The 12,565-nt window shown below is 32.6% G+C and overlaps 1 protein-coding gene across 3 annotated transcripts in view; it reads right to left on the bottom strand.

Annotated features, from left to right (window-relative positions):
• Positions 1-5,564, bottom strand: part of LOC106470901 (ras association domain-containing protein 2-like) — a 41,735-nt gene extending 36,171 nt beyond the window's left edge. The window contains exons 1-3 of one of the 3 annotated variants that reach the window (XM_022400252.1): positions 5,427-5,564; positions 4,447-4,541; positions 847-983 (exon numbers count right to left, since the gene is read on the bottom strand). In XM_022400252.1, coding sequence (XP_022255960.1) covers positions 847-860 — 14 coding nt within the window. In that variant the 5' untranslated portion in view covers positions 861-983; positions 4,447-4,541; positions 5,427-5,564. Of the gene's footprint in view, positions 1-846; positions 984-4,446; positions 4,542-5,269 lie in introns of all 3 variants that reach the window. The other 2 variants (XM_013931481.2, XM_022400254.1) reach the window with 2 other exon arrangements.
• Between the last annotated feature and the right edge of the window lie 7,001 nt (positions 5,565-12,565).

Raw genomic sequence — 12,565 nt, 5'->3', positions numbered from 1 at the left:
GAAATGTGACTGTATTTTTCAAAATACTAGTCTACTAAAACAGAGCCAAGACAAAGGTCAGTTTTATGTTATTGGATACGATAACATGAATGCACATGTGCCGCATCATTATAACTTCCGTATTGTTAGCCAGGCATGGCTGAAAGGTCAATATAATAAAAATAATAAATATATATAAATGTATAATGTTATGAGATTTAAGCTATTTAGTATAAATAGTTATGTTTCCATGTTATAATTTGTGTTCATTCTAGAATAAAAGAGGCATAATTTATATTTATTTCCTAATTTTTTATGGTGGTTACGAGATCGGTCAAATCTACCAAACCCATACAGAGATTCATTACTGAAAATAACAGATTTGCAAAATCTTTATAATATTCTGATAGTTATCTAACTTTTCTTAATAAAAAACTTTATATTTTTTTGCATGTTAGATAGGCAACATGTGAAAAGAAAAAAAAGGCATGAGAAAAATACTGCTTTACAAACCTTAAGATTTAATAAAAAAATGTAATATCTTGCATATGAAAGCATTGTGATGTTTACTGATAATGTGCCAAATTTCGTTAACATTTGATTACTAATTTAAATGTTATCGCATCAAAACTATAACAAGTACAAAATGGTTACAAGGTCGGTCCCAGGGACTGAGCCCATGCTGAAAGATAAATGGTCCCACATAAAAACATACTCTACAATTGAGACAAAAAAAAAGAATATAAAAATGCTGTTAATTTAAAAAAACACTATATATCTTTTACCAATATCATCAAGGTTGAAGTTGTAAGGTTAATGATTGTATTTAAAACATTATTTATGTAATGTACGGCAATCATGGTTTACCTTGAAACGCACATTCCTTGTTTATTTTCTACTTGTCCAAAACTAGAGTGAGACTCTACCCGAGATCCATGACCAAATAAAGCTGGTCCAAACAAAGCACTATAGCAAGGAATGTGACAGTAAGGAACACCTTTATGCTGAAATAAAAGGACTGAGTATAAATTATAACAACATCTGTATGATTAACATGATTTGAGTCTGAGCATACTGTATTATTATTAACTTGTTATAATTCTGCCAGAACATGATGCATACATGTACAAAGAGGCCATTGAATTTGAGGGAGGAAGTGTCATGTTGTTTAATAATAAAATGAGAGCTGCTACCAAAGTTTCTATTTGTGGTGAGTTATGTGCATTATACATTGAAGTTAAGAAATTTTTATAGGCAACAAAACTTCTAATACATACAAACACAACATGAGGGTTAATGTCAAGTGTAATTTCTTTCAGGCTATAAGTACATGTAGTAAAAGCTGATCGTTTTGTGTCACTTACAGAGTTTTTATATAATGTAGCATTATCTTAACCAAACTCAATATGCTTTTTCATTTTGTTCTTAAAAGTTTTAATGGTTTAATTGAAATCTTTGTAGAATTTGCTATTAAATTTTCATTATAAGGATTAAAGAATTGAATAAATCTACTTGGCTCAAAATATAAAATTATTACTGTAGGAAATGTGTAAGTAATTGGAACATACTACAGGATGTATGACAGATATACTCGTATATGTAGTTTGCAACAAAATATAACATGCAGTACAAAATAGATTTGTAAAATATATAAGAATGTTCACTTTATTGTAAAAACAAGTGCATACAATTTTGTATTGTTTGTTGTAGTTTTTACATTCTGATAATGAAAGTTTAATCAAAACATTATTTACTGCCTCCTGGACTAAATAAAAGCCTATTAAATAACCTACTACAAGGATACATTTGTGCTGGGGTCTGGTTGGACCCAGGGTACCCACAACATATGCTTTCAGTTTTCTTTACGCTGAATTTTGCAGTGTTGTGGTAATTTCATCATATATTGGTGGATAACGACTTGAATATAGGAGTATAATAAAACTTTGGCCTTTTGTTGATACGCTGTTTGTATAAGGAATGGTTTAATACTACTTATTTGTATACTGAGGAGCAATGTGATTTTGTAATTTTATGATTTGTCAACATATGCCTTCTAGAATACACATATTTTTATGTTGTTCACATTGCATGCTAACCTTAAGAAAAGTTATAATGCAATTGGTTTTTGAAATTTCAATCGAGAACTTACTATAATAGTAATTTTGTGCCGTGGTCCAGTAGAACCCCAGGTGTTCTACACTGTAACTTTTCAAAGGTGTGTTAAATTATTTAAAACAATTATCAAACAAGGTTTCTATAAATTAGGACATTATAAGCAGTCATCACAGAGAACATTGTTGAGGAATGAGATGCACATACATGCTTATCACAATGATGTTAAAATCAAACAGATATGATGATACTGTACTACTTTGATGGATTAGCCTCAATAATAGCCTATATAGTAAAGCACATGGAAATAAAATGATAAATATATACAGTATATTGAAGTCATTTAATGTGATGTTAAATATGACAGGCATTTCATATGTGCTACTATTAAACCCATAAAACAACACACACATATGGATAAGGTAAAAATGACAAAACTTCATGTCCCAATCACATTTTGTTACTTTTTTTTATATAAAAATGCACAAAGAGCATCAAATTTCAAGCAGCAACTACCTAAGCCAACTAACATAGCATTCTCTACAAATAAAACTCATCCTTCAACTAATTTTTCACCAAAGCAGCATCAAGACAACCATTCTAGGAAGCATGTAACAAATGACTTTCCATTCTATCATATCAAATGGCCTCCAAAGGTGAAGCTACTATTAACTGGACACTCGTGTAAAAAAATTAGAAGGTTAGTTAGTCTAACCTGAATACGGTTTGAATCAGTTAAGTTCTATTAACCTTTTTTAGGCAGGTGACCACCTTTCAGGTGTGATGTACACACCTGTCTATCAAATATCGACATTTTAGTAAGACAAAAATAAATAAATAAACTATTTCAACAATGTTTACTCAAAAATATTTTTGAATTGATATTTTATAAATCATGGGATATCAATGACCTATGACAGTAAGGGTTAATTCAACCAGTAAGTCTACAGACTCTAACTATCCCAGAACCCAGAACTTAACCTCATAATAGTAACCGAGTTATCACATTTTAAGAAAGAAATTCTTTCTCAGTTTTTTATATCTAAACATTGATAGAAATATAGGGTATTAAACAATACAACCTGAAGAACACTGTCAAAGAATGTAAAACTTGTTTTAATTCCTCAGTGTGTGTCAATTTTATTGACAAAACTTAAGGAAAATAGTTTTATGCGTGTGTAACAAGACCGAAAAAAAAACTATGCAAATTAAACCTGAAAATTAATTTTTTTTAAGTAATTATGAATGAAATTAAATATATAAAATACATATACACAAAATGCTGTCAGTCAAAATCAAACACTGGCTGCTTTGGAACTTGAACCAAACTAGCTCACTTAGTAGAGAATTGGTTAATGGTTATAAGTTTAAGAGCTGGTTTGGGAAAATTTATTAACATTCTGAACATTATATTGATCTCCTTCAATTATATTCATTATATCAGTCTCCTTCTAGTGATTATCTCACTCCTGTAAGCCATCTTAATTTATTGGATGGTGAATTAAATCATCTTTGTTGCATGCATGGTTCACTCTTTAATCTAGTTTTATATTTTTAAATAAAAGTCCATAGATGCAGCTCTTTGAGTTGAATAATTTGAGTTTTTCTAACTTTATAACAACGTTTCAATCACTTGTGAGGTTATCATTGGGTAAAATGTTGTTTAAAGTATACAATGGATTTCCTTTTTTTACAACTAGTTTTATAACTGTTATAAGTCTGTAATTACTTGGTTGCATTGTTAGCCTGATGTGCTGAGAATGCGGGATTACAAGAATCCCAATCTTTTCAATTGTGCATTCCTTTAAAAACAATACACTGGGCTATTAGCATGAAATTTGTCTATCTAATCAATAAGCTTTGCCTCCAGGGAAAGCAACTGAGGTGCTAGTCACACTGATTGTGGCCAGGTACATGACTATTTTTAAATTTCTATGTATTGCTCATGGGTCACTATTGTAAGTCTATGAATAATAGAAATTAAATAAAAGATAAGCCATTTGTAGTTTTATTTAAATAACTGATTGGTAATAAAATATACTCAACATTATTGTACTAATGTAATATAACCTCCAAATTACTACTTATGATGTTGCTATTACTGGTGTGCTCCCTCATTATGTTCCAGGCCAAGCACAGATAATTGTCTAATTCATGCTTATATCTTGCAAAATCAATTAATATAACATTAACTTCAAAACATTATTACATACTAAGTGTCACAGGTTGAAATCCTTGTACTACTAAGAATACATTTCATAACATAGAATTGTTATAGCTTATGTATACAATGATGTAAATATGATATGAATTCTAACCAAACATCTCAAAGAAGCTGCTGCTCTTGGTACTCACTTCCAGATGCTGTCCTGGTCTCAATCTTTTTCCACACTCTTCACACCTCAGGCATTCTGGATGCCAATCATAACCTACTGATATTAGTCTTTCAGCTGAAAAAATGAAGTCTTCAACTTGAATTTTCAATCACATAAACTATGATAAAGCATATATTTTATATAGCACTCTTTTATGATATAATTTCAGAAAAATTATTAAAAAAAACAACTTTTCAACAACGAAATCTAAGTTTAACCCTTGTGACTCCTGACTACTGCATCAATAGTAAGTTGAATAATTAAAAAATTAAGTCACTATTAATGTTGTTACTACAGTCTACAGTAAAATCACTAAGAGTAAGAGCTGAATGTCTAAGTTAAACAATTCAAAAATTTTAAGCTGAAGTTTTCACTAGGTATTATTCAATAAAGTATTATAAACATGGTCTACTTCATATTGCAATGTTAGTAATAATAACAGCTCAAGTTAATACTACTGTAGTGTAGTGTCACTGTGTTAGTGCTACTAAAGAGAGAAGTACAGACAGCAGTAATACTATTACTACTAACGTCATTTTTATATTATCAGGACACTAACGTGACTAAGATAACTTCTGAGCTAGTAATAATTTCTTCAACTTGAACTGTTGAAATTTAACTTTAAGCTTAACTTAGTTATATTTTTAAGTTCAATTAATCAACATAAACTTAATTACTTACACTAAATACTAATAAGTAATATATATTACTAACAGTAGTTACTTTGAATACCTGTACTTAATCTAATTAATATAACAGTATTATTAAAATATTATTAATTATTAGTATTGATATAGCATTACAAGTTACAAATGTATACCGAAGTAGACTGGCTTTCCGCACTTATGACAATTCCACATTCTACATTCACACTATTGTATCAGATCACTCAGTTATCGCTGTTTCTTCCGGTTTCCTTATTACATGTACTTATTACAAAACTATAATCCTGTTCCTTACTTCCTATTCAAATTTCAATGCCCCTCAAAATACTATGGGCTTAATTTTTTGTTAGTGACGAACATAAGCACCATTGTACAACGCCAATCCAAACAACACGAAAAAAAAACTTCCTAACCGCTCCCATAGCAGTGGTTGCTGGGATGCGAGTTGTTTAAAACATATATTTAAATTTTTACTGGATCCGTCGACAAAAGTTACAAATAAAACATACGTGTATAAAAATTATTTGTTGTTTAACACGATAAATGTTTGCTTTGTAAGTTATTGCAACATTACAGTAACTTCCGTCATTCAACGTATGAAACTAAATTATTTGTTTTGTGTGTAGCCAACATTCTTTGAGAGCGAAGTAAACAAATACTATAAAAATATATTTCATTTTTATATATTAAAACCACGTCGGGTCTTTTAATATCTCATTATTATTCACATTAATATGTTTTAAGACTTAAAAGTGCAAAAATGTGCAAAACTAATTGAAACTATGATGGTATTAGACAAAAGTATTTTTATCACTTAAAACTATTTTTCTATTTGGTAATTGAATAAGTGTGTGTATGATTAAATATGACCCTGAAATCTGCTATAAACTGCTTTGACTCTAGGTCTGTTGAGAAATTCTACACTGGCTGATCAAACAATTTGCTTATTTTATGAGTATGTTGGTGTTGTAATATGTGAATATATCATGTATTTTCTACCTCCTTTAGTGATATACAAATTAAAAAATATATTTCGCACTGTAATAGCAGCAAAACGTGATTCAGAAAGCCATTAATATTACTTTATTCTAGTTGCTTCGTTTCTTTGTTCTCTCTATATAGTAGGTAATGTCTTTTCTGCTGTAGGGATATTTCAGCAATATGTATAGTATCTGGATTAAAGGATTATTTTAATAAACTTTGCTGGCCAATTATAATGTTGACTGAATGCAACTTCTAACCAATGCTATGAGAAAAAAGAGGTCACAAGTTAGTGCTGCTCATGGACAAATAAAGCGACTTTATCTGTTGAATTCTGGCTTGTTTTCCTTAGCCAGTTCTACGATCGCTGAGTGAATACTTATTTTTAAGCTAACTGTATTTACTTTGATGGAAGTCTATCTTGAGAGAAAGAGAGCTGTGGGACTAAGCACAAGCTAGTAGAAAAAATTGTCCTTTCATGTACGCAAATATATACACTGTGTTTTCTTTGTGTCTGTTAGATAATAAAGATTGCATTTTTTTCACCAGCTTTGCTCATTCTCTTTATTTCACACACACACTAAGAGGACTCAGTTATCTACCATAGAACATTCCACTTATTTTCTAAAAGAACCTGCTGTTATTGGAGGTTAACCTGTCTGATACTTGTAAGAAAATTGTTTTTATCTGAAAATACCTTAGTGTTTTAGCGTAAAGTTACACAACGGGTTATATACACTCTGTCCATCGTAGGGAAGAGAAATCTAGATTTTATTGTTTTAAGCCTTGAAACTTATTGCTGGCGCACCAGGGAACTAATTTGATCAGTAAAGAGGAAATTGTACATACCCCCTTTTATCATTGCATCATTATAATTAGAATAAACCGCTTTTTCTGTGTCTCGGTTAAATATTAGTAGTGGATACAGGAGTGGGGTTCCGGGGGTTCGAACCCCGCCCTTTTCGATGTGAAGTGCCCTCAATATGTAACACCTATATTTTTCATCATTTTTGGATTTTCTATATATGTATGTCCATTTACAAACTGAACCCCACCCTTAAAAAATATCTGTATTTGTGCCTTGTTAAATATACACGACTGTTTTAATTAAGTTTAGCCCGAGTGTTAAATTTCGTTACTTGTAGAAGCGACAGTTAATCGCAAGTTTGTTTATGTAACTGTTTACGAAATATATATTGTGTAGTTCAATTGTTGTGAATTGGTGATTGTTATATTAGTGCATCATGCTACTAGGACCTTATAAGTTTTTCTCGTAGTTTTAATTGAGTATTATTGCATCATAATATCTCATAGTGTGTGGAACATTCTAAGCCTAAGTCGGGCTTTAAATATGCGTCCAAAATGTAGGTCCAGTTAGATACGTAGATACTTGAGATAGATCTAGACTGCATGATTGTGAGTTTAGCTATAAAGAGCATATAGTGACGATTTTTAAAGTAAAATTATCACAGATTGTATTGTCATAACAGAGTAGAGTAGAAATAAGTTGTTTTGACATTTGGATTCTAAAGTAATTGAACCAGCCTGTGTGGACTTTGACGAAAAAGAGACAATTATTTAAAGCTCTGGATACAACTGAGGTAACCAACTGTTATAGTAGCGATTTTAAGGTGAAATTATCACAGACTGTATTGTAATAACAGAGCAGGAAGAAAATAACAGATGCCACACAAGAAAACTTTGAATGAAATTTAATACAGATTTTAAACAGATGTATTCAAAATGATTTTCTCAACTTGTTAAGCTGTGTTATATGTTTATGACTGTTTTTCAAAAAAATTTATCCTGATCTTTAGCTGTTATTTATTTTGTACAAATATTTTTATTAATTCCTTTCAATATATTTTGTTCCTTGAGTATGTTACTGAAATGACCTTGTTCATTAATGGTAAACGTTTGTTTGAAATCAAGCTATACAATGGGCTATCTGTGCTCTTCCCATCATGGGTATCGAGATCCGGTTTCTAGCATAGTAAGTCCGCAGATATACTGCTGTGCCACTGAGGGCAATGGCTAAGTAGAGCTCTTCTAACAAATTTCAGTTATATTTTGATATTTAAAACCAAAACATGATTAAAATAACCCACGTAGTAGTAGAAGTCCAATAATTAAAACACGCTTCTTAAATCACATTATTGATTATATTGTTGTGTCAGCGAGTCACATGACACTGTGACGCAACGTTTCTAGAACTATCATGTACTTTGGCGAATGTTCTACTTCTTGCTAGAAATAGGTTACGCTGGTATATAAAAGATGGGAATGTAATGTGTGGATAGACAGTGAGTAATTGAACTGCAGTCAGAGAGCACGAGAGACGTTCGTTGATTAGCGTTTGTTTTAACGCGATTGTTGAAGTTGAGTGTATCAGTAAAGTTATATTCGGAAAGAATAAACCAGTTTTATTAAGTAAAGTCTTGTGTCGCTTAAGTTTCGTCGGTACGAAGTTACGGAAAATTAATTAACACACGGAGACGTAACAATATTAAATACATTTCTGATGGGAAACGCTACATTGAATTTATATTTTTAGCGAAAAACATTTAGTGCAAAGTGTTCCAGTGGATTTCAACATTAAATATTTTACGTATTTACTATTTTACACATATCATTCATCCAACCAATCTTTTAACTCAGTTGCTTGATTCTATTAGATACGCGGCCAGGCAGTCTGCTGGTTTGAATCTCCGTCCCACCAAACATACTCGCCCTCGTCGTGGGGATTTCATAATGTGACGGTCAATCCCACTATTTGTTGGTAAAAGAGTAGCTCAAGAGTTGGCGGTGGTAGTGATGACTAGCTGCCTTCTCTCTAGTCTTTCACTGTTGAGTTAGGGACGGTTAGCGCAGAAAGTCGTCGTGTAGCTTTACGCGAAATTCAAAACAAACCAAACTATTAGACTCTATCGCCGTTACTTTCAGTGAACATATTGATCGTGAAATGCATCACATTCAAAATAAACACAGGAAAACAAAAATATGAATGTAAGCAAGTGAATGAATTACATTTTTTTAGACATAGATATCGAAGAAGGGGAAGATCGAAAGCATATTTCAAATTACCAATACTATTTGTATGTTGAATTTCGCGCAAAGCTATTCGAGGACTATTTGCACAGCCGTCACTAACCTTGAAGCAAATAGCCTTAGTAGCATTGCCATAAATACAAATACAAGTGCCTACGGTGACTTCATTAAGTATTTTGGCTCTCTGCGATGTTCTCACCGCGGGAAATCGAACCTTGGATTTTAGCGCTTTAGTCCATAAACTTACCGCTGACGCACCGGAGGAAAATTTATTAAATTGATCCAATGTTTGCTTTAAACTTTTTATGACATTTAGACCAAAAGATACATATTTAGATCTCATTAATAAGGAATAGATCTCGAAAAATGCGAAAGTTGTGCTTTTTAATAAAATACAACTGAAATTATTCTTTAATAAGTTGGATAAATCCTTATTTTATTCATATCACTCCCCGAGATGTAGGTCCGGCATGGCCAGGTGGTTAGGGAGCTCGATTCGCAATCGGCGGGTTCGAATCCCCGTCCCACCAAACATGTTCGCCCTTTCAGCCGTGGGGGCATTATAATGTGACGGTCAATCTCACTATTCGTTGGTAAAAGAGTAGCCCAAGAGTTGGCGGTTGGTGGTGATGACTAGTTGCCTTCCCTCTAGCCTTACACTGCTAAATTAGGGACGGTTAGCGCAGATAACCCTCGTGTAGCTTTGCGCGAAACTCAAAAAACAAACAAACCCTGAGATGTTTACTTTTTTGTCTCCACCATCTCCTGTTTTGAAACATAAATTTTGGGCTAAATGTAAAATTTGACAAGACTGAAATTTGTATTAAATTACTTGGAGTTTACCACCTTCGTGATTGTAATTTTGCTTATGGCTGTTAGTTTGAAATTTGATGGGGTAAAAACTTTGATTTTTTGCCTATAAAAGTAATGTAATTCGTCACTACAATCAGGTGAAAGGTGTAGTTATAGGAATAAAGATTGGGGTCCGCTTACGCTTATTTATTTGTTGCTTATGTCAAAGAACAAATGTTTCAAAATTACACAGGAATTATCCCTAAACAATGTCAAAGGTACAGAGATGACATCTGAGGTTTAGCTATCTGTACTATTGAAAAACTGAAGCAGTTTCTTCAGAATGTTAAGTGTTTTCATTTATCACAGTGGTATGTCTGCGGGCTTAAAACGCTAGAAACCGAATTTCGACACCCATGGTGTGCAGAGCACAGATAGTCTATTGTGATTAATTAGAAACAAACAAACCGTTTCTCAACAAACCAAATAATTTCTTGACATAAGCATCTCTTTCACGAATAATGGCATTCTTTCAGCCTCATTATACTAAAGACCCATAACTCCAGGCATATTCCGTTAATAAGAAACATACCAAAATTCCAACTAACCAGAATACATAAATTATGCCGTAGTGACGACGATTTTGAAAACAAAACTAATGAAATTACCCCCTTTTCTTCTATGTTACCTTTTTCCGTACTTCATCTTACCAAAAACAATATATATATATGTCAACACTATAATAAAGTAGCTCCTAATTCAGAAGATTAAGGTTTAATTCATTACACCAATAATCCTGATTTGTCTTTTATCAACATAAATAGCAATCCCCCTTTTTCTATTAAACAAGAAAGTAATTCAGCACTCAATAAACACCACTTGAATAAGTTAACTTCTACCATTAAAAACAATATATGCGTTCTTCTGACTTATTTTTACATCATACAACATGACACTACAGTGGGTCATATTTTCTGTGAAACCTCTCGTCTCTTATCGGCGTGACAGTATCATCAGAAACACACTAGTGTCGTATTCTCAGACACACTGGTTACCTTCCAGGCAGTGGAGTATCCAACGAGGGTGGGGGGCTGGCCCTACATTGGAAATCTTTGCCCCTTCCCCCAGCAGCCCTCTCGATCTGAAGTATCAGGATGTAGTCTTTTAAGATTTTAAAATTGTCCATACTTTGTGACACCCACTAACATAATAGTGTTTTTTTTCTTCTTTTGGACAGGCGGGTTAGTCACACTATGCAACTTAACTGAAACAAACCTCTTACTAACTAAGACCTAGCGGAGGGTTTAATAGTAGATTGAAACAGCCACGAAGTTACGCAAAGAGAGCCTGAAGTAATGTCGGCATTTTTGATAATTAGAAAGAATAAATGGACACTTCTTAAAGGCAAAAAGCCGATTTCTTTCGTATTTTATAACATTTGACCCCTTCTACCCCAACTAACTATTGGCCCATCTTCTGCCCTCAACTCGCATGCAAGAATGTTATGCGAAATTTAACAGTTCTGTCTCTGATGCAGTTGAAAAAATGGAACAACACAACTTAATAAAACAAAGTGGAAAACAATCTTTAATATAGTCAAAACAATAAAAGACGGACGGGTGCACAACACTTTCAGACAGCACTGCTCTTTTTGTGTGGAGATTAAGAAAGCATAACAACTACATAAAAAAAATAGTATAATCTCTCCCAGAGCACGTGTGCTACCCATGGCATTCTTGATAATTCCATAAGAAATCATAGAGATAATATTATATTCAGGCAGCGTCAAGTCTCTGTCCAGTTAACTTCAATATAAAGACCATATAGCAAACAACAATAACAAAAAACGCGTTCTATGGAAACATGTATTGACATCAAAGGGAAATGTATAACTAGAACTTATATTACTACTCTTTACTTAGAAGTCATCCCTAGTTTTAAGTTGTAAAATGCAATCATAAGTTTTGTTTGTTTGTTGATAAGCACAAAGCTACACAATGGGCTATCCGTGCTGTGCCAACCACGGGTAGCAAAACCCGATTTTAGCGATATACGTCTTGAGACTTACTGCTGTGTCACTAGGGGTTGGAACAATAAAAAAAAAGAAATTAAAGCTGTGTACTAGTTATGTATCTGTGGTAGCTTACTATTACTTCCGCGTACACATAGAAAAACAAGTAGACAATACAGATAAGCACAACCGTTTAAGAATGATCATTATTAGCAGTGTTAACTTAGAATATGCATGATCAGAAAATAAAAGCCTTTAACACAAATTCAATCAATGACATCATATAAACCCTATAACAAAGAAAATTGCTACAAATATATAACAGTAATACTATGTAATGTAATATTTGTTACAAAACACCAAACTCGCATGTAAATCAGGAATTGAAGTTGATACCAATTATATTAAGTCATCTAAGACCGACACGTAAGACGGGTAATGGCTTATGAATATATATATACACCTGGAAAAAAGTTAAGCACCCCCGTGTTTTTTCAAGTGATTCAGATTCGACGTTCTTGTGACTGATTATAAATTACCATTCAATCTAAACGTGTTTATCAAATGAAATTATGCATTACTGGGCACAAGAAAACAAGATT

The sequence above is a fragment of the Limulus polyphemus genome, unplaced genomic scaffold (assembly GCF_000517525.1).
Source record: "Limulus polyphemus unplaced genomic scaffold, Limulus_polyphemus-2.1.2 Scaffold107, whole genome shotgun sequence".
In the NCBI taxonomy this organism is placed as follows: domain Eukaryota; kingdom Metazoa; phylum Arthropoda; class Merostomata; order Xiphosura; family Limulidae; genus Limulus; species Limulus polyphemus.
The sequence above is the reverse complement of the archived record's forward strand: the minus strand, read 5'-3'. Positions and strand labels throughout refer to the sequence as shown.